This window comes from Dermochelys coriacea, chromosome 1 (assembly GCF_009764565.3).
Source record: "Dermochelys coriacea isolate rDerCor1 chromosome 1, rDerCor1.pri.v4, whole genome shotgun sequence".
Taxonomy (NCBI): Eukaryota; Metazoa; Chordata; order Testudines; family Dermochelyidae; genus Dermochelys; species Dermochelys coriacea.
Window position 1 is genome coordinate 63,547,458 of NC_050068.2, and position 23,342 is coordinate 63,570,799.

The 23,342-nt window shown below is 43.6% G+C and overlaps 1 protein-coding gene across 1 annotated transcript in view; it reads left to right on the forward strand.

Moving 5' to 3' along the window:
• Nucleotides 1-1,559: 1,559 nt before the first annotated feature.
• OLFM4 (olfactomedin 4) overlaps nucleotides 1,560-23,342 on the forward strand; it is a 31,458-nt gene continuing 9,675 nt past the window's right edge. Inside the window, exons 1-5 of the mRNA XM_038380639.2 lie at nucleotides 1,560-1,671; nucleotides 3,493-3,570; nucleotides 6,807-6,959; nucleotides 17,252-17,464; nucleotides 18,501-18,654. Of these exons, the coding sequence (XP_038236567.2) occupies nucleotides 1,576-1,671; nucleotides 3,493-3,570; nucleotides 6,807-6,959; nucleotides 17,252-17,464; nucleotides 18,501-18,654 (694 nt within the window). The 5' untranslated portion in view covers nucleotides 1,560-1,575. The remainder of the gene's footprint in view (nucleotides 1,672-3,492; nucleotides 3,571-6,806; nucleotides 6,960-17,251; nucleotides 17,465-18,500; nucleotides 18,655-23,342) is intronic.

Below are 23,342 nucleotides of genomic sequence, written 5' to 3' on the forward strand. Positions count from 1 at the left end.
AAGTTTCTAGTGTAGATCTGATCTAAGTCTTAGTTGTCCCCTCTGTAAATTGGTATATTAATCCACTGCTGAAAAGCTCTTTACATTCTTCAGAAGGAAGATGTGGTAGACGTGAAGTGCTCTTATTACTCAGAGAAATTGGAATAACCTCATATCTGGAGGGACATAAAGTTTCTAACTTGTTTTGTAAGACAGGAAATAGGTGGGTAGAATATTATGTTCCGATATGGGGCCTCTTTGCACTGCTCCACCAGCACAAACAGGCGAGAAACCTGATAGAACTGGCCAGATGGGATTTCTCCTGTGTAAGGGAAATCCCCAAAGAGCCTACTACTGCCATAGTGGCTTCCTCCAGCCTGTGCCACCTCTGCCTCACCTGCATGCTGGGGGAGCTCATGTGGAACACAGCTCTGCGGCGCTCAGGCGTTGCATATCCTCTGCGTAAGGTCTCAGAATCCTCCCCCTCCCTCATTTTCTTACACTTAAAGAAGCAGTACTCAGAAAACAGAACCCAAGCTGCATTCTCCACAATAAGTATGTATTGTTTAAAATTACAACTGCAGACACTAATTAAAGGTAGGGGAACTGACCTGAACTCCCACCCAAACTCACACCTAGCCTTCCTGCCAGTTTAGAAATGTTTGGATAGCCATTTTCATCCTTGCTTACCTCTACGCCTGGCTCCAGTGAGCACTGGAAGCGGAAGTGCCTAAATGCCATGAGACCAGCTCATTGATTGCTGGAATGTCATGAAATATCCTGGCAAACCATGTAGATCTTTGTGCTCCCACGCAAAGGGCCATTCTACAGTGTGCTGTTCCCTGATCTCCGCTGCTTCAGGAGCCATGGTACCAAAGCTGTAGGATGGGCATTAACGTGGACTGTCTTAGCATTATCTTGCAGGTTTGCTGGGGCTGTTCTTTAACTCATTCCCCTCCCCGCTCCAATGGTTGGTCTTTAGCCCAAATTTGTGGAGCTCCATGTGTGCTATGCTTATGTTAAAGGGCATCCAGGGGCTTAGAGGAAGGGAGGGATGTTCCTTTGACATTGTATGTGAAATGACCTAACTTGAGGTGCTTTCACCCCATCTGAGTTTAGAAGCAGGGTTAGGAAGATGATGTGGCCCTGGTTGTCTATGTACTCCTGATAGGATTTACAATAAAAATATGGATAAGTCCAGTAAAAGGAAGCAGCTATTCACCCCCTTCCCCAAAAACCACCAAGAAAACATTTTAATCATTGCAGTCCTATCAAATTAATTGTTCTGTCCATTGTGTACTTATTCCTTTGTGGCTGTCAGAGAACAAAGATTAGATAGTGGGAATGAGGAAAGGCTTTGTGGTACAAAAGGGCAGGGTGGTTAATTTTTGACAGCGGGCAATGAAAAAGTTATGTTTGTATAATAGTAGTTCAGTCACTTTCTGTGCTGAGATTTACTCACCTTTATAAGAAGTATCAATAAATATTACCCAAGTTCCTCTTTCTAAGCACAAAACTCCTGCTGGGGGAATTCCCAGAGCACACTATAAAAGGGCTCTGTCTGTCCTTTCTCCATCATACCTGTTTGCTGAGAAGATGAAGTGTGCAAACTTGGCTGTGCTGCTAGTCTTTCTAGAAAATGCCATTGCACTGATTGCAACTACCACCACCATCACCACACTCCAGAATGTGGTAAGATGCGTATTATGATTTTCACAGGCTCTAATGTATTCTTTTTTCCTCTCACTATTCAAGTTGCTAGGAACGTCTTTTAAAATTATTTGAGGCAAGTTTTCCGATCTCCACTTGTTCTGTGGGCTCTCTGCAGGTAGCAAGTGTAAAATACTGCCTTTAACAAATATGCTGGGATTTAATTATAAATCTGAAAACAGATTACACTGTTTTAAAAAGCCAAAATTCTGCCTTCAGTTAGGCGAATGCAACTCCCATTGAGAATCTGAATAGAGTTTAAATGCAAAATGCAGGTCGTATTTAATTAAACATGGTTTGTACTTGAGACAAGCTCAATCCAAAACCACACATGCAAACACCCCTCAGGCTTTTGGAATGTTGAAGATCTGGATCTAGATCTCCGTGTCTCAGGTTCATTTGTCCAGCACTTTGAAAACATAATGCACTATACAAGTTCTAGGTGATACTATTAATGCAGTCTATTGGTCTAGTAGGCCTTGAAAGTGCTGTGGACTCATGTAGGGAACTCAGCATGTAAGGGGAGGGACTGTTTTTCACTGCAGCATGAATAAGAAGTGGCAATTCCTGGCAGTAAGAATCAAGGCTGAAGTGTAAATACATAATGATAAGCTGAGGATGGGGGAATTTAGTATGTCAGAGATTTCTCCTCATTATGCTCACTCTTGGGTAAACCATAATTTGTGCAGACATTTGTAAAATTTATGATGCTCCTTGTAACTCTGCTGTTAATCACTATCAGCCCCCCCTGTACAACACTATCAGGGGGCCAGACAAATGGTTGGGCATGTTATCTTTTTGACAAGCTGGCACAAAAAACCCCTGTTTTCTCTGAATCAGTTTAAACAAGTAGCCCTTTTCCTGCCATCTTCCAGTTCCTCAGCTGTCCAGCTGGCTGTTTTAGGGGCTCCTTAGGAGTGGGACTGTCTGACTGGCTTGGGGAATGAGGGAGTAGGTGATAGGGATGCAGCAGCATGAGGAGTTGAACCGGTTCTTGGATGAAGTAGTGGGAGGCCTTCAGGGGAAGCTGGCTAAAACTGGGACTCCAGAGCTCTGTCAGAATGGAGTTCTGCTTAAGCGTGGCTTTGAAGTTGTGCAACTGGGGATGACACCTGCCACGCGGAGCTCCTGCAGGAATGGCACATTGCTCTTGTATGGCTGGCTAACAGCTGCCTCCTTGTGCAAGCCCCTTCCTGCCCCACACTCTTCTAGTTTAATCACATCATTTGATGCATAGTTTATCAAATGGTTTTGCAAGCATTGGAGTTTGCCACGGTTCCCATTTGGTGGAGCTCAGCTGCGTATGGTGGTCTGCTGCATCGCTGCGGTATAGTATTTTGTGCAGTACATAGGCCCTTGATGACTGTAGATTCCCAAGGATGCATGTTAAGGTTCAAGAATGACATCCAATCTTGCCAGTGCTACGGAGGGGTAGGACCTGACACCTTATTTCATAAGATGGCAGTGAGAGGGTATATATTACTTTAGCATAAATAATGCACATTGTTTTGGACAGACTCAGCATTCACGGCCTTTCATTGATCACATGAAGCTTTTTTCAGAGGAAGGACTCCCTGAAACAGCACTGTACCAGAAGAAACATTAACTGTCTCAGCAGTCAGTCAGAAATCCCAATCAACGTTAGAGCTCCTGGAAATGGCTCCCTTAACAAAATCAAAGTGTTTCAGAATGCTGAGGAATGCGGAATGCTGATTGTCTGTCAGGAGAGAGGGGTCATGATTTAAATAGGGATGGGACACATAGTGTGTTGCATTGTAACAGGTGTTTTTGTTTCCTTTCCAGAATACATCTCTTCCTACCTTGGTGGAATACCTGACTGAACCTCAGGCCACACTCAACAAACCTCAGTTTATGCCAGAGGTACACCATTGTTTACTGTGCTTGGAAAGCTATAGTAAACATCATCATTAAGATAAGAGAGATGTGTGGTCTAGTATATTAAACGCAGGACTGGAAATCAGGTTGTTTAGAGGTCTAATCCTGGCTGTCACAGGACTCTGTGTCCTCTGTGCCAAATTGCTTAGGCTGAAACTTGAGCTCAGGATTTTCAAAATTAGTTTCCTAAATTTAGGTTCCTAAATTCATATATTGTTGCTGTAACTGGGCACAGACTCACCGGCAGCGCCTCCTGCTGGCCGTCTCAGGGCATTAGCATTCAAGCCTCTGGAGCGTCCTCTTCAGGCTGGTGTCTCACCTTGCTGCTGGCTCCCGTGTCCCTCCCAGGACCCCGGTGCCCCTTTCACTGTGTGCTGCCCCCTGGCAGTACCCCACAGTTCTAGGTCTCCCCCTCCCAGGGGAACCCCCCCCACCCACTATCCCTACCTTGCCTCAGTCGTAGGCTCCTGCCAGTCACCAGCTAGCCCCCACGCCCTGGGGCAGACTGCAGTATAAGCCACTGGCAAGGTTGGGTTTGGACCTGCTGCCTCTGCCTACCTGTGGCTGCCCCTGCAACCCCTGTACCTAATAGGCCTTCCCAGACCTGCAGCCTGGGGCTTTCCTAGGCCAGAGCTCCCAGGCTCCCCAGCCCTGCTCCAAACTAGGTCCTCTATTCAGGTCTCTGCAGCCAGGTCCGTCTCTCTCAGAGTTAGAGAGAGAGAGTGCTCTTCTGCTCCTGGCCCGCTGGGTCTGTTTGGGGCATGGCACCCAGCTGCGGCTACTCTGCCAATCAACCCAGCTCTTCCCCTGCCCCAGCCCTCTTCCAGGGCTATCTTAAACCCCTCTGGGCCCGAGCGGGGTGTCCACCCTGCTACATCACCCAAATAAATAACCTGGTTTTCAGAAATGCTCAGCACCCAGCAGCTCTCATTTACTTTATTAAGCTACAAATATTTGGACCAGGCTGAATAATATTTCTTTTAGACTCAGATACCTTTATGTAATACATGATTTAATTTTACAAACAGAACTTTTGCAGTCAAGTCCTTGCTGCAGGCTAGGACAGTTTGCTTTCTGTTAAATACTAAATGAAGCTTATTTAGTTTTTAAAAACATACACATCAACCAACCAACCAAAAAGAGCCAAACTTCAGCATATTTTTATGTAGGACTTGGAAAGATGTTATGACCAAATTAATAATTCTATTGACATTGCACTGTGATCAAAGGACTCAGGGACCCAGGAAGATCTTAATAAATAATAATAATATAATACTGCTTACGGTTTCTTCAATATAATGAATCCAGCATACAATAATGTCAATGGAAGAAATGAAACAATTCTGTCAACATCATATTAAGTCTGAGGAAGCTATGAACTTGATGTGATGTTAATGTGCAAAGGCCTTGAAATCTGCAACCATTGTTCATGCTGAATAGTTCAGCTGAAACCTGCCCTTCTAAATTCCTGCTAAATGTCATCAACCTTTAATTCTTAGTTCTTACAGGAGTTCAATGAGTCAACCTATGATGCCATTTATTTTTTTTGGAGGAAGGATAGTCTTATGGTTAAGGCAGTAGCCCGGGGCTCAGGGAATTTGGGATGGTCCAGTGGTTGGGGCTTTGGAGAGCTGGATTCAGATCGCTGCTCTGCCACAGACTTCTTGTGTGATCTCGGGCAAGTCATTAACTTCTCTGTGCTTCAGTTCCCCATCTGTACAATGGGGAAAATAGCACTTCCCTTCCTCACAGAGGTGTTGTAAGACAAATACATTAAAGATTCTGAGGTGCTCAGATAGTAGGGCAATGGGTGCCATAAAAAACAGAATTCTTGCCCCTGCCACAAATTTCATGTGTAATCTTGGCCAAGTTACTTAAACTTTCTGGGTCAAATGCTGGATCCCATTGAAGTCAATGGCAAAATTCCCATTGCCTTCAACGGGGCTCCTCATCGGTGAAACCGGAATAACAATATTTCTTCCTCCCACCCTTTAGCTATCTTGTCTATTTAGACTTTAGCCTCTTTAAGGCAGGGCCTGTCTTTTAGTATGTATATGTACATCTTCTAGCATAATGAGGCCTAACCTCAGAGGGGGTAACTAGGCACTCCTACAGTACAAATAATTTTTAAAAAGTAGTTGAATCCATCCATTGACGTTTGGTGGGTTTTTGATAGTTTAAATCCACTTTTAAGAGTTATTTAATTTATTAAATAAACATAGATAAAGGGCAGTTTGAAATCTGTATCAGGGATAAAATAATGCCCCCTCCCTACAGGCTAGCACAGATGGGGGCCTTATCAAAGGTAAGTACAATAACCGTATTTGACTGTTAATTGGATGTTTTTCTCTCTGCTCCTTTTTTCACCATTCCTGCTGAGCAGAATGCAAATCCAGTAATGTGAGGAGTCTGAGGGTGACAATTCCAAAAGCACCTAAGGGAGTTAGGAGCCCAAGGCCCATTTTTAATAATGACCTAGGCCCAGATTTTTAAAAGCTATTTAAGCATTGCTGCACTCAGTGTTGCAATGGCTAACCAATTTAGGTGTCTCAATTTCATTTTTAAAAGGGATTAAGGAGCCCAAATTTAGGGATTGTGTTAATCAATAAAGGAAGCACTGAATGTGGAACAGAAGCCTGTTTATCTCACTTTATTGGAAGTGGACAAATTTAGCCATGGTACAAAACTACTCATAAAAGCGATATTCAACAGCCAATATTTTATTATTTTTTAACTCTAACTGCCCCAATTAAAAAACTTGTTTATACCTCTCTGCACTGATGGAGCAGTGATAAATGTCCCTTACTCCACTCAGTATCCTGCAGTAGCCGGCATAGCAGCTCTCATGTGAATGTGGTTGAGTATACAACCTGTTTATCAGAGCTAGCTGAAAAATATCAAATGAATCATATTCCCAATGGGGAAAATAGGGTTTAGTCAAAAACATTTTTTGCCAGTGTTAAAATGGTTATAATAGAATTTAACTACCTCTATAGAGGTGAGGTGAAGCTTAATGAATTAATATAGGAAAATACTTTGAGTTTATTGGAAGAAAGATGTAATGAATAATTGCTTTCAGGGTCAGTATTATTATTATTATTATTAATTATTACAGCTCAACTTTTCCCTGCCTGGGGACTGTTGTCAGTCCTTTGCTGTTGTTTCCTAATAGCATATTGACTATTTTTTATTTGCTTTCTGAAACAAACTTGTTCTTACAGCCATTTGCCAATGTATCCGGCTCTTTGAATGAAAATGGAGTGTGCCAGTGCTCAGTGTACCTGCCAGACACCACGTTTCCTGTGCAGAAGGTCGAGATGCTGGAAATCACAGCCCAAGTGCTTTCTGAGAAATTTGAAATAGAACTTACTAAAGTAAGGATTTTTGGTTTTTCTTTTTAAAAAAATCTAGCAGTCCTATTGTTAGTGAATGTGAAATTGTCCAGCAGTCAGAACTTTGCAGGGCCTGCCTTCCAAGCAACGGCAGCGAGGGGCTTGTAAAAATTGCAAGGAAAAGGGTGACTAAACATAAAATGTTCAATATTGTAGCATGCAAGCAGGGCCTTATAATAACATGAGTTTCAAATATCCTCAGGCCTCATTCCTCGGCCTATATAAGCAGTCCCTAGGGAGGTGCGGGACCTGGGGCGGAAGTGATGGATTCATCTCTTCCAGGACCGACTGCACTGGCCAATCGCACTGGCCTGTGGGGCCCCCAAAGCACGGGGCCAGGAGCGGTCACCCCAATTTGCCCTACCCAAGGGATGGCTCTACCTATAGGCACATGGTGTTCTTGGAGGGATGGAGGAAGGGCTATGCTACTCTTTATTAACCATGGAACAATCTTGTTGGCTTGTAATTGCTATATACAGTCACAGAGGAAGCCATGATTCCTGCTCCCTCCTGTATTATTACTTGTATGTAACCAGCTTATGGGAGGGAATGAGAGAAAAGAGAGCAAATGTCAGCTTAGCCCAGGGTGAAGCATGGGCAAAAATCCACCCCCTGACCTCCTCCATTCCCTTAACAGTTGAAAAAAAGTCAGTTATTTTCTCTGTCAACATCTGATGCTTAGCAATGACTACTGAATTATGCATTCTAGTTAAAGAGTTAAAAACTCCTTATTCTTACACTACTTTGCTTGTTTGTTACAAGGATTCAGATCTCATTTTTCTTGCAAAAGTCAGGCAAAACTAGGGGACTACCGTGGTTTCTTGAGAGAAGGAGAACCTGCATTTGATTTTTGCTGGTAGATGAATATTCAGGGTTTAAATTAGGTGTCTATGAGAAAGTGTTTGACTTTTCCAGGAGCCAGACATCTTAAAAAATAAAGTGTCCTCGAATTAATCAGTAGAAAAGGCACAGCAGTAAATTACAAATTCTAACCATAAATATTCATAACTCTCTTCTAGTATAATCAAGAATAGATAAGAAATTATGTATAAAAACACAACAATGGGGGGCATAATCCTATAGAAAGTCTTTTCAGTTAAAATAATTTGCTTTGAAATAACTAGCGCAAACGATGACATACATTCAGTTGTCAGTGGAGATATGAAGGGCAATTTGACAAATCTCAATGCCTCTCAGCACAAGAGTTACCTGATAACTTTAGGAGGAATATGGAACTTGAAATAATGATTCATGAAAACACTAGGTATTTAAAGTGCTCCCATTGTGGTCAGTGGCAAAATTTCAGTTGCTTGCAACAGGACAGGATCAGGTCTATAATTCTCATCCTGAAACTTGGACTAATTTTGCAAGGCCAATCTCCTGTTGAAGTGAAACTCTGCATTGGGAGTTTTGCCTGAGTAAGGACCAAGTATGGATGGCAGGAATTGGCTGATTTTTTGAAACCCTGTAGCCATTCTCTATTTAAAAAATGGCTGGACTCTAGTGACCTCAGCTGATGTTGTTTTCTCAAAGTCAATGGAGCTCTGGCAGTGTATACCAGTTCAGGAGTTGGCCCTCACTGTTCAACTCTAGTGGTAGATACCAAAAAAAATCTTGACCTAGTCTGAGTTTCACTGCACTTTATCATGTTGCGTCTGATCAGCCAAACAGTGTTACAATGCATCAAGTTAGATATAGTGTGATAGATCCTCCAATGTGATCCAGGCAAAGAGATATCAGGTCAGAAATGAAAACAAACAAACTGTATTTTCGTTTAACTGTGGGGGTATTACAATTTCATAGTTAATTATTATGTTGCTTGACTATAGAACTAAAAAGATACCAGGCGTTGACCTGTTCATCTCTGAATTCAAGTAAAACTGAAAGATCTGGAGAGGGGCAGAAGATGCTTGAATCTATGTGCATATTTGTACTTGTCTTATGTAAACATATTTCTCAGGCTCTCTTTGAAATGAGTTTTTCACCTTTCTAATTGTAAAGATACTCGTCAGTGTGTAACCCAATGTACTGCTTGTTTCCTGAAAATACTTATGGACAAAATGAAACAATAAAACCAAAAGATCTCCCAACTCATCCTAGTGATAGAGGGGTCTGAACCAAAACTCTGGGTTCCAAGCACCCCCAAACTATGCGGATGTTCAGATCCACATCCAATTTTGCAACCCAGACTCATCTTTACACATTATGGAGTGGAAGTGACCACTGAACTACTGTGAAAGTTGAAACAACTAGGCAAATCATAAACACTTGGATTTGGGTTTTGAATCTGAGAACCATTTTACAAAGAGGGTTGGAATAACAAACAGATCCTCAACTAATTTAAATGAATGAAGCACCATGGAAGTTAGTTTACAACTTGCTAATTTACACCAGCTGAGGATGTGACCCAAATGCCATAACTACATTTCACCATCCCATTGTGGTTGGGTTCAATCTTGCCTTACTTGCTTAGTCAAAACTCCATTTGAAGCTAATGGGAGTTTTTCCAGAGTAAGACTTGCAGGATCCAGCCCTTTAAGAGGTGCTATACATGCATTAGAAGTCTTAGATATACAACCTGATTGAATCCCTAAGCTTTTGTCTGATTATAGGCTGCTAATTCAACAAGCAAAGGGGGCCCTTTTATAAAATCAGCAGGCAGTGAATTTCACAGACAAAGAGATACTCTGATATTCCAAAGCAGTAAAAAACTGTAGCCTGAAAATGTTGGACTAATTTTCTCATCTGTAATTTGAAACTTTGCTAGCATAATTATCAAGATGAAAAAATTAACCTGTTAGACTAATGCGGGAATCAGCTTTTGTTCGCAACAGTGAAGAGGAGTAAGGCTCTCTTTGTGCACCTCATTAAAAGGGAAGAATAGCAACGTTAACCCCATGGGAGAATGTGCCTTTCAGTGCTTTGACCACAATGCCCAGAACATGCTTGGGCAATAAAAACAGGAAGAGCAAACACACCTGCCCAACAGAGATGAAAACTACATTCAAAACAGATTATTCTGTTGGAAATATTCCTCTTGATCTCAGCTGGGTTATATGACATGCGGGTGGCATGCTCACAATGTGATCATGGAGATCAGACTTGCCTGTGGCCAATGCACTTGCATGTGAATTGCTTGCTCATGTCATTTCTATCCCCCTTTCCCTCCCTCTCCATCCTTTTTCATTTTATGTCTTCCTTCTGCTTCCTCATTCCTCCGCTCCCACCCTCCACCTGCATGCTGGAGAAGTGTCTGCTTGCATGCTGAGTAACCTGTGTTGATAAATACCAGTTTTGGGTAACTGACACAATAAATTAACATGACAGATTTTCTCCCTGCCCTTTTCAGGCCCTTAGTGTGACAATGCTTGCAAAGCAGGAAAAACTAGATAGGAATAATTCTTACACATGCCTAAAATAGATGAATTTTATATTTCTTTAAGGGTGAAATTCACCCCCTGCGGAGGTTCACCACAAGGCCTATGCACTGCTCAAACCCCACTGCAAAGCTCTGTGATGAATGCGAGATGCATGCGAGGTGAATACTGATCTGTACCCCAAAATGTGGTTCATGTACTAGATGTCTGAGATGGTGTGTTGGCCTGTTAGAAAGGAGCAGATGGTTTCAACACAATCCCCCACAGGTAGATACAGTCACAAGCTATTAAGGCAAAATGGGTCTAACTACCAAGCAATAGAGCAGCCATCATGGAAGGCATTCTCCTAGATGGCCCAGCTGGGCAACTGGGAAAAAACAGTCTGAAGCAGAAAGAAGACTGGGCTGTGTAACACACTCCAAATAGGGCTTACGTATTGCCTCTGTCTTGTGCTGGGCCTCTCCATTTTGCCAAAATTGAAAAAAACAGATCAATACATCTGAGAAAACCAAAACTCCTGGGCTCAGGCCTGAAGCTCTTACTTATGAGAGTAGCCCTTACTTAGGCTGGTAGTCCACTGACTTCAGTGGATTGCAGATTTGGCATATTTTGGACAACTAGCTTTTCTTTTAAAGCATTTGTTTTCTTTGAGTATTTTAATATTATTAGCATCGGGATAGATACCCACATTTCTGAACGTTTGTGCCTGTGGTATAGGTAATTGCACATATCAGTATGTGTTTTCTCCACATGGTTGCCACTTTGTGCTCATCAGTTTGCGAATGCAAATGCATTTTTGTGCATGCGGTGGGTTCATGTGCAAATTTTACAGGCACAGTTTAGACACCAACTTTTAAACATCTTCCCCACAGAGCTTACTGGGGAAATCTTCCAGCTCTCACTGGATTTTTGTGAGTAGCAAGGTAGTCAAAATCCATCTAAATCCTCTATTCAAACAACATGGATCTTGCTCTATGGACTGGTCCATGTTAGGGTGGAGGTAGGGAAATTTAGACATACCTATGGTGAACGTCCAGTCAGTTAGCTCCATTATGGAGATAAATTTAAACAGACACTATTTGTTTTGATTGCCAAGTACAATACCTTTAATCATTCCTAAACTTGAATTTACACAGGACTAAAACTATGAGAGCAGATCCTCAGTGAGTGTAAATCAGGGACTTGGTGTAACCAGAAGATATTCAAAGACCTGAAACTCAAAAAAGAGTCGTACAAAAGTGGAAACTAGGTGAAATTACAGAGGATGAATATTAAAAAAACCCAACAGTAGCATGAAGGGACAAAATTAGAAAGACCAAGGCAAAAAACCCCAAGATTAATCTAGCCTGAGACATAAAGAGTAACAAGAAAACATTTTACCAATATTTGAGAAGCAAGAAGATGACCAAGGACAGGAGAGGCCCATTACTCAATGAGGAGGGAAAGACAATAAAAGAAAACACAGCAATATCTGAAGTGTTAATTGCCTTTTTTGTTAATATTTTCACCAAAAAAATTAGCAGCGATTGGATGACTAATATAGTGAACATCAGTGCAAATGGGGTAGGATCTGAGGCTAAAATAAGGAAACAACAAGTTAAGAATTACTTAGACAAGTTAAATGTCTTCAAGCTGGCAGGGCCTGATGAAATACATCATAGAATACTTCAGGAAAATATTGAAAATATTGCTGAGCTATTAGCAATGATCTTTGAGAACTCATGGAGGATGGGAGAGATCCCAGAGGCCTGGAAAAGGGCAAATATAGTACCTATCTATAAAAAGGGCATAAGGAAAGGCCAGGGAATTATAGACCAGTCATCTTAACTTTGGTTTCCGGAAAGATAATGGAGCAAATAATTAAACAATTTGCAAGCACCTAGAAAAAGTGAAAAGTAGCAGTCAATCTGAATTTGTGAAGAAAAAATTATTTCAACCGAATATCCTTCTTTGACAAGGCAACAACCCTTGTGCATAATGTGGACACAGCAGATGTGATATATCTTGATTTTAGTAAGGATTTTGATACTCTTTCACATGACTTACTTGTAAGAAAGCTAGAGAAATATAGCCTAGATGAACCTACTATAAGGTTGGTAGGAAACAACTGGTAGGAAAATTGTATACAGAGAGTATTTATCAATAGTTCACATTTGAGCTGGAAGGGCATATTGAATGGGGTCCTGTAGGAATCTTTTATGGGTCTGGTTTTATTCAATATCTTCATAAATGATTTAGATAATGGCATAGAGAGTACACTTTTAAAATTTGTTGACAATACCAAGATGGGAGGGATTGCAAATGCTTTGGAGGACAGGATTAGAATTCAAAATGATCTTGATAAACTGGAGAAATGGTCTGAAATAAATAGGATGAAATTCAATAAAGACATATGCAAAGTACTACCTTTAGGAAGGAATAATCAATTGCACAAATACAAAATGGATATGACTGCATAGGAACACGTACTGCAGAAAAGGATCTAGGGGTTATGTGGCATCGCAAATGAAATATCAGTGAACAATGTAATATTGTTGCAAAAAAACTGAACATCATGCTGGGATGTATTAGCAGAAGTGTTGTAAGTAAGATATGAGAAGTAATTCTTCCATTCTACTCAGCACTGATAAGGCCTCAGCTGGAGTATGGTATCCAGTTCTGGGCACGACACTGAAAAGATGTGGACAAATTGAAGGAAGTCCAGAGGAGAGTAACAAAAATGATTAAAGGTCTAGAAAACATGACCTATGAAGAAAGATTGAAAAGATTGGGTTTGTTTAGTCAGGAGAGGAGTAGACTGAGGGGGGAGGTGAAAACGGTTTTCAGGTACCTAAAAGGTTGTTAGTAGTTAAGGAGAACAATTTTTCACTGAGGGATGTACTGGCCACCGCTTCCAGCAGCTCCGATTGGCCTGGAGCAGTGAACCACGGCCACTGGGAGCCGCGATCAGCCGAACATGTGGACACGGTAGGTAAACAAACTGGCCCGGCCCACCAGGGGCTTTCCCTGCACAAGCGGCGGAACAAGTTTGGGAACCACTGCTGTAGACAATATCACCAGGACAGTAGAACAGGAAAGCTCTAGTCTTAATGAAAAACTGTACACGTCACATTTTTAAAAGTCCATTTCGGAGCTGTCCTCTTGATTAAAATAGATCTGAAAAAAATTGTGACTGGTGCAAAACACTCTTACTTCATGTTAAGATAATGCAAAAGTTGCCAAATTGATTTTTAATCCAACAAATTAATTTTAAGTCTTAGAATATGCATGAGCAATTTCAGTCCAGAAGGTAATATTTAGGGAAGTGATAAGCACCTGAAAATTAGAGCTTATAATGGAAATGCCTTCTGAGTCCATAACTTCAGAGTTGACACAATAATATAATTCTATTTATTCCTGTTGAGAGATACTTCTTACCTTTTGGAATGCCATTAAGGAAAAATGGATACAGTTTTAAATCATATGGGAAGAATCATAGAAATCAGGGTTGGAAGAGACCTCAGGAGGTCATCTAATCCAACCCCCTGCTCAGAGCAGGACCAATCCCCAATTTTTTTTATTTTTTATTGCCCCAGATCCCTAAATGGCCCCCTCAAGGATTGAACTCACAATCCTGGGTTTAGCGGGCCAGTGCCCAAACCACTGAGCTATTCCCTCCCCCCTGAGCAAGATTATATCTTTTCCAAGATGTTCCATTTGTATGGAACTCAAATTTTTCAGAGAATGCTTCAAATCCACATAATGTTCTTGACATTCTTCACAATGTTTGCACCGTGACCTTTACATTAGTAGATACATGTGCAAAAGTATATTTCTCCAGCCATCTGTTTAGTGGTTCCACATCTGAAGAGGCTGCTGGGCAACAGTTATTCTACCTAAAGGCTAAAACAACTATTTCATCTCAACTGGCCTTCATTTAAATCAGTTTCAGGATGGATGGGTTGGATTTGTAATAGTGCACTCTGCTAAAATATCCCTTTCTTCAGGGGACTCAATAAGTTCTAATGCAGAAAAGATTGGATACTATGGCCTGACCAGTGGCCACTGAAGTCAACAGAAAGTCATCTTGGAGAAATTGCTGGATCTTTCGTTACCTTTTTCAGCCCCCGAGAGTACATCTGTACAGCAAGTGGCAGGCCGCAGCAGTGAATCTCTGAGCCCAAGTCAACAGACTCAGGTTTGCACTACGTGCTAAAAATAGCTGTATAGGTGTTGTGCTCAGGCTGGAGTGCAGGCTCTGAGGCCTAGGGAGGGGTTTATTTTTAGCACTGCTATTTTTAGCATGGCAGTGAGAGCCCACGTCTGTCGACAGGCTCAGAGACTCGCAGCCACAGCCTATGCAGACATACCTCAAAATTTTTCATGTATATCACTTATTAGAAATAATCACTGCAGATTCCCTGGTAGACTGTGGCCCCTGAAATTCTATATAATCCTGGATAAAGTTAGCTCCTAGTGGGAACATTAGTGAGTGTAAGCGGGTGGCTTGCCCTGTACAGGCCAGAGGGCCTGCGGCTCAGGGCCGGATTAACTTTTTTTGGGCCTGGTGACAAACATATTTATGGACCCCTTAGGGACAGTGGAGCATGGCGTGGGGAGGTTGGGCCCCAGAGCGAGGGGCTGGCCAGGGGCAATGGGGCATGGCATGGCGGGGGTGGCCCCACTCCGCCCAGCCCAGTGCAAGGGCACAGTTTACAAACCGGCAGTTGCCAGATGCACAATGGCTTGTCTGGCCCTGTGCTGCCAGCATGCCACTTCCCTTTGGGGGTGGACCTGGGCTGTGCCCCACCGCTCCCTGCCCAACACCCCCCTACGCCCTATGCCTAACGTCCCCTGGACCTGCTAAGCCATTTGTGGTGCCCCTCCACATATCCCACACCACCAATGCACAGTGCCCTGCACACCACCACAACTGTCCAGCACCCCCCCAGCCCGACCACAACTGTTCAGCACCCAAACAAAACCCACACTCCTTACCACCCTAACACACACAGATCTCCCCCACCTGCCACTGCCCAGCGCCTTTCCCCACAGGCCTATCACCACAACTACACAGCACCCCAAAGAACCTCCATTGCTCAGCACCCCAACACACACAGACCTCCTCCACCACCCAGAGCCCCCCACAGACCTCCCCATTGCTTAGCAACCCAAAACACATAAACTTCCCCCACTGCTCAGCACCCCCGCCCCCTCACAGCCCAGCAGCCCTCCACTGGCCCCCCAGAGATCCACTCCCCTCATGCCCTGCCCCCCGGCTGAACTCACTGCTGCTGGGAGGTGACTGTGTCTGCTGGGCTGAGCCAGCAGCATGGCTGGAGCTGGTCCCATTCCCGGGGCAGGGAATTGCTCTGGCCCCTTGGGAGCAGCATGATCACCCAGGCAAGACCTGCCCCTGCCACGGACAGACTCTCAGGACCCTCTTGCCTGGAGGGGCCCAGCCAAGCCCCCAACACTGCCTCTTCCCCCCTACACTGGCCGAGAGTGGCCAGAGCCAGAGCTGCACTGGGGTCTGGCCAGGGGGCAGAGAGGAGCCAGTGGGTTGGTGGGGCCTCAGGGCACAGTGCAAATGGAGAAAGCCAGGCTGGGGCTCCTTCTGAGTGTGGGTCCAGCACCTTGGCACCATTGTAAACCTGGTGTTGCTGGGGCAGCCAACCCCGATTACTGAAAGAGGCACACCTGATAGGGATCAGGAGATTCCCCTATAAAAAGTAGCTGGAAGCTGAAATGGGGAAAACTCAGGGAGAGTAAAGACTGCTGGGAGTGAGGAGGCTCCAGCAGAGTTCTGGGATTTGTGACTATTGTTTGTCTATACCACTGGTACACAACCTTATTACACAGGAGTGCCACATAAACCTTATGTGGGCCAAACAGATTCTACATATTTTAATAAGATTTAAAGTCACATGTATTGATTTATATTTGAAGTTTAGCTTGTGTTGTATTTCTTTAGATAGGTTGTTTCTATGTACAGTATTGTCTATTTACACACTTGTGTAAACTAAAATGATGTAAACGTGATGACCAAATGCTAATGAATCGGCCATTAGTATATTGTGTTGAAGCAGGCTGCAGGCTTTATGAAATTCTCTGCTGGGCTGTGTACAGCCCACAGGCCATAGGTTGGGCATTCCTGATCTACACTGTCCAGCAGTTTGGACCACAGGGGTGTGAATAGCAATGTGCACCAAGATGCTGCACTGTAATTCACTTGTGCGGATGCTGCGGGTGCAACCCATAAGTTTCCTAGTTTGCCTTCATAGAATCCTCTTCAAACAGGACTATATTAATGGGAAGAAGCAACCTTTTAGTTCACACCCCAGGCATCCATACAGGGAAGTTACAGAGCAGCACTTTGATGTGCCCTGCAGTCTGAACCACAGGTCAGTATAGATGTAGCCTAAGATTCCAGCTAGGAAGTGCTGGCAGTAGCCTGCTAAGGCAGGGGAGACCCTGAGAGAGCAGGGGAAAGACAGCCAACGCTCTCCAAGCAGGGAGGCTTGGGAGCAGGAAGAGAAACGTTTGCTTGTTGGACTTTAATTTGGGACTCTGAGATTTATTTTGAGTTTGTTTTGTGAATCAACCTAGGTCCCAACAATGGGTATTTTGACCCCAGAAAAAGAGTATGGTGTCTGCATAAGGGGTACTGGAGGGGGAAAGACGCAGGTGCTGCAGGGTGACCTCTGGTCAAGAGGGGTTGCTCACAGTGTGGTTGCTCTTGTTACAGTGAGGAATAAAAAAGTGAAGATTATGAATGAAATTGTGCCCTCAGTAATGCATAGGTGTAAATGAAGGCACAATTTGACAAATTTATATATAAATACATGTAATAAAGATGTCAAACATGCCTGTTATATTTGCTAAACTGAACTTGAAAATGTGCTTGGTTTTTTTTAGGTTAGCCAATATACCAAAGTAGTTGAAATATATGAACAGAAAATCCGAAACCTCACCATCAAGGTGGAACATATGGAGTCAACCAGTGTTTCTTACACTGAGCTGGACTTTCAGTTACTGAAACTGGAAATCAATGAAATGGAAAGACTGGTCACTCAGCTGAAATCCACACTTGTTGGAAGCAATGTGATTGTTGAACAACTATACGTTGAGGTAGAGTATGAGGGTTATTCTGCCATTCAGAAACATTCAGTTCTGTGTTGCACCAGTGACATTTGGAATGTCTCTACTATTGTCAGTGGAGTTACTCTGGATTTAAATCAGTGTAAATTAAAGCAAATCTTGGCCTTAAGCATGTTTCTTCATATATGACAGAAAATGGCAATTTTTATCATTTGTGTGACTGAAAGCTAAAGTTCTTGGATGCTGCTATATTATAGAATATCAGGGTTGGAAGGGACCTCAGGAGGTCATTTAGTCCAACCCCCTGCTCAAAGCAGGACCAATCCCCAATTTTTGACCTGGATCCCTAAATGGCACCCTCAAGGATTGAACTCACAACCCTGTGTTTAGCAGGCTAATGCTCAAGCCACTGAGCTATCCCTCCCCCATTTATTTATTAAATAAATATGCTGTCTAAATTATTATAAAAATATTAATTTATGGGCACCAATGCCTGAAAGCTTCTGTGCTCTACAAATATAATTTAAAAATTTAACTTATTAGGGTAGTAACCCAATCAATATAAAATCAAGAACTGGAAAAGACTCACACCTTCCCAATATTCAATAAATCAAATTTTCAAAGTTATCACTCACTCACCTGGAGTGAATAATTGCTTTTGATGGTAAATAAAATATCATTAGTTTCTTCACTGTCCTCTTCAACATTAAATGAGTGTGTGAGTAGATTATTTTATCTGGGCAGGTAAAATTTCAAGACACATTTGCAAGGTTGAAATCATTTATAGTTAACAGTTAATAATCAGTAAGCCTTATTGGACATTTTTGGGTGATCTTTAGCATTATGGAATATGATTGAGTGCTAAAATCACAAACCTTTTCTTGTGGTTACACACATCCACATGATGTTTATGCTAAACCTGATGTTTATGCTAAAACATATTTTTGGGAACATTTCCTAAAACTTGTTCTGCAGCACCTTTTGTGAAATGATAAATCCAGCCTAAAATGTTTGTGAAATAAAGTTGACTGTAATTTAAAGTCATGCTGAACTTTTATTTCTCCAGATTAGGAATTTGACTCTCATGGTAAATGATCTGGAATCACTGGACAAAAACAATATCCTTGCAATCCGTCGAGAAATTGTGACTCTGCAGAATCGATTGAAGGAATGTGAAAAAGATAGAAATCAAACCACTCCACCCCCGTATTTCCCACCAGGTAAGCATTTCATGTATAGATCACATGAGAAGGGATGGGAGAAGTAGGAAGAAGACTGAGTTAAATGAAATGACAATAAAGCACAGGTCCTGGAAAATTTGCCAGATATGTTCTAACCTTTCAGCAACAGGCTGGTATGAAAGATGAAAGCAGGAAACAAACACTTTCACATACTCTTATACTGTTTTTCAAGTGGAAAAAGTTGGAAAACAGTACAAATGTAATGTTTTCCCCTTCTTCCAAACTCTCTTTTTGTGGTAAAATATAAGAACGGCCATATTGGGTCAGACCAAAGGTCCATCTAGCCCAGTATCCCGTCTTCCAACCGTGGCCAGTGCAAAGTGTCCCAGAGGGAATGAACAGAACAGGTAATCATCAAGTGATCCCTCCACTATCGCCCATTCCCAGCTTCTGGCAACCAGAGGCTAGGGACACCATCCCTGCCCATCCTGGCTAATAGCCATTGATGGACCTATCCTCCATGAATTTATCTAGTTCTTTTTTGAACCCTGTTATAGTCTTGGCCTTCACAACACCCTCTGGCAAGGAGTTCCACAGATTGACTGTTCATTGTGTGACAAATACTTCCTTTTGTTTGTTTGACACCTGCTGCCTATTAATTTCATTTGGTGACCCTAGTTCTTGTGTTATGAGAAGAAATAAATAGCACTTCCTTATTTACTTTCTCAACACCAGTCATGATTTTATAGACCTTTATCATATCTCTCCTTAGTTGTCTTTTTTCCAAGCTGAAAAGTCCCAGTCTTATTAAACTCTCATCATATGGCAGACTCTCCGTACCCCTAATAATTTTTGTTGCTCTTTTCTGAACCTTTTCCAATTCCAGTATATCTTTTTTTTTTGAGATGGGGTGACCACATCTGCACACAGTATTCAAGATGTGGGTATACCATAGATTTATATAGAGACAATATGATATTTTCTATCTTATTATCTATCCCTTTCCTAATGATTGCCAACATTCTATTCATTTTTTTGACTGCCGCTGCACACTGAGTGGATGTTTTCAGAGAACTATCCACAATCACTCCAAGATCTCTTTCTTGAGTGGTAACAGCTAATTTAGACCCCATCATTTTATATGTATAGTTGGGTTTATGTTTTAAATGTGCATTACTTTGCATTTATGAACATTGAATTTCATCTGCCATTTTGTTGTACAGTTAACCAGTTTTGAGAGAGAGTTTTTTTCTGACTAGCTCTGATCATGGATAACTTCTGTGAAAGTGATCTGTGTTTTGTCAATATCACTCTACTGCTGCTTGGGAAATTTGAGAAGTAGCTGATGCACTGGGGGAGTTTGTATGCAGACTCAAGAAGACAACATTGCGTAGTTTACATTTTTCATTATTATGCAGAAATTTATTTTGAGCCATAAAGGCTAGAATCTTAGGGTGAAATCCTAGTCCCATTGAACTCAGTGGGAGTTTTGCCATTGTCTTCAATGGAGCCAGGATTTCACTCAGTTTTTTTTTAAAGAAAGTTTAAATTCTCTAGCAATTGATAGCTTTCCTTAAGGGAAAGCTTCCCAGTCACTAATGAGTAGGCAAGAGGATTTTTCAAGCAGCGTTACTCCCTTGTATGCATTTTTATGACTTCTTTTTGCCAAATTATTCTAAAGCAGAAGATATTAAAATGTTCATAATACAATTGGGGAAGAAGACTGTTTTTTCACCTGTACCTAACAATTTGCTAGCAAATCAGAGGTGAACCAGACGAATAATGAAAAGTTTGGAGAAGCCTTTGAACAAAGCAGAGCACTTTCCACTGTACAGTGCACGTATATTACCTGCCAGCACTTGTCTCCTATCATCTTCAGGTCAGTTATTTCAAGCTTCCCATTAGCAGGAGAGAAGAACTGGTGGAAGTAAATGTTTTCCCTCTGTGGCCTCTTCAGGGTTTGCCAGCATTGCAGGCAGCAAGTGCAGTTTGTCTCTGATAGGAAAAATGAACAGCACCTTCTCCGTTAGGTCAGATGATGCGGGAGATGGGGAGGGAAATACACTCTAAAGTCCTTTGCTAATCCTTAGGAAAGGCTTACCAATTGTTCAGTGAAAAGTGTAGGGTTTAAAAAGCATTTGAAGGGCATTCCATTGATTTATTGAGGGTGATGGTGTGTAGAGAGAGGCTGCATCTTTCTTCTCAAGCCTGAGAACAAGTCTTTCTTAGGCCACGTCTACACTACCCGCCAGATCGGCGGGTAGTGATACATCTATCGGGGATCGATTTATCGTGTCTAGTGTAGACACGATAAATCGATCCCCGATTGCTCTGCCGTCGACTCCGGAATTCCATCCCGGAGAGAGGCAGAAGCTGAGTCGACGGGGGGCGGCAGCCGTCGATCCCGAGCCTCGAGGACGTGAAGTAAGTGATTCTAAGTCGATCTAAGATATGTCGACTTCAGCTACGCTATTCTCGTAGCTGAAGTTGTGTATCTTAGCTCAATCCCCCCCCCACAGTGTAGACCAGGCCTTACAGTGGAAAAGTGCTAAAACCTTTAACCATAGTGCTGTGTTCAGCAGGTGTATGTAAGAGGAGGAGGGGCTTATTTCAGGGTTGGTGGATCTCTTTCTGGTTGACTTGAATGTGACATGCCTGCAGGGCACCGCAGCTTTCTTAGCACCGGGAATGGCATGGAAGGCCAGATCCTCAGCTGGCATAAGTTGCCATAGCTCCATTGATTGTAGTTGGACTATGACAGTTTATACCAGTTAGGGACCTAGCTGATGACTTTTTTGATGGGTTCTGGGTGCAATTCCCCCATTAGCACAGAGTCTTCAGAAGGCCCCTACTGCAGTGGAACCTCAGTGGTTCTCTTGTTTGAGGGGATGTGTGAAGCTGTGGAGAGACCATAGGGAGTGACTCTACATGTCTTGTGCATGGTAGAAGTAAGTTGCCATCAACTTCAAATAGCTCAAAACAAGGATTGCTGGGAGTTTGGGAGCAGAGAGTGATTGTGATTTCTGGGTGTGCCATAAGGTAGATCAAATGATAGTAAACCATGCTGAAGGGGAGTATATCAGTGCCATGGTTCCTACTTCTGCCCAAGACTGGAATAGCAACTGTGGAGAGCCTGGGAATTTGCCTGTCTGTTAGGAAGTGGAGCTGTAAATATCTAGATAGAGACAAAGATTCAGATCCCTAACCTGCTGTATAATTGACCACACAAAGCCTGCTTAGCCTGACATTGTTTGCATCGTGGGGAGGAAGGGGAACAGATGAATAACACTCTCTTTGCAGTGGGTGCAATCTTTCATTTCATGTCATATTGTTCAAAACTTTCTACAGCGATTGCACACAGTATAGTCCAGGGGTGGGTAAACTATGGCCTGTGGGCCGGATATGGCCCCTCAGGGCTTTGGATCCGGCCCACAGGATTGTCCCCCGTGGTGCCGCAGAAGTGGCTGTCACCACGTTCCTGGGGCCCCGGGGGTGGGGGGGGGAGAGGGCTGTGTGCATTGCCCTTGCCTCCAGGCACTGCCCCCCGCAGCTCCCATTGGCCGGGAACGGGGAACTGTGGCCAATGGGAGCTTTGGGGGGGTACCTGGAGGCACAGCAAGGGCAGTGCGCGGAGCCCTGTGACCCCCACTCCAGGGGCCGCGCAGGGACGTGGTGACAGCCGCTTCCCAGAGCGGTGTGGCGTGGGGCCAGGGCAGGCATGCAGGGAGCCTGCCCTGGTCCCGGTGTGCGCTGCTGCCACCCCGGAGCCGCTTTAGGTAAGCGGCACCGGGGCAGAGTCTGAACCCCTCCTGCAACCCGCCCCCCAACTCCCTGCCCTAAGCCCCCGCCTGCATCTTGCACCCCTCCTGCACCCCAACTCTCTTCCATGAGCCCCCTGCTGCACCCTGCATCCCAACCCCCTGCCCTGAGCCCCCTGCCACACCCCGCACCTCTCCTGCACCCAACCCCCTTCCCTGAGCCTCCTCATACACTCTGCACCCCTCCTCTGGCCCAATCCCTTGCCCTGAGCCCGTTCCTGCACACCACACCCCCTCCCACACCTCGCACTCCCTCCTGCATCCGAACCCCCTGCCCTGAGCCCCCTGCCACACCCCGCACCTCTCCTGCACCCAACCCCCTTCCCTGAGCCTCCTCATACACTCTGCACCCCTCCTCTGCCCCAATCCCTTGCCCTGAGCCCGTTCCTGCACACTGCACCCCCTCGCACACCTCACACTCCCTCCCACATCCCAACCCCCTGCCCGGGCCCTGCATACAATTTCCCCACCCAGATGTGGCCCTCGGCCCAAAAAGTTTGCCCACCCCATTTCCTTAACAGAGAGAATGTGAGAGGGAGAGGTTGTTGTTTGGGAACAGGGGGCAAATACGTGACTTTGTTGGATTTCCTGGATGGGTCCCTTTGGAGGATGCGGATGGTTGCTCACACTAGACTGTCAAAACTCCCTAACATGCCTTTAAGCAGTTACACACAGATTTCCAGACATTTCCTCCACAGCCTTGATTCCTGTCAAACAACTTCCTCTGCTTTTGGCTCATACTATATTTATAATATTTGTATTACACTGACTCTTTGTCCCTGTTTTCAGATCTGTTCCCCCCCCCCTTCATATTTTGGTTGGGTAAAGCGGACTTGGGAGAGCCTGAAAAAATCCCTAACTTGTCTAAGGCGGATTTAATTAAAGTTACTCGTTCCTGCAGTACTTTGG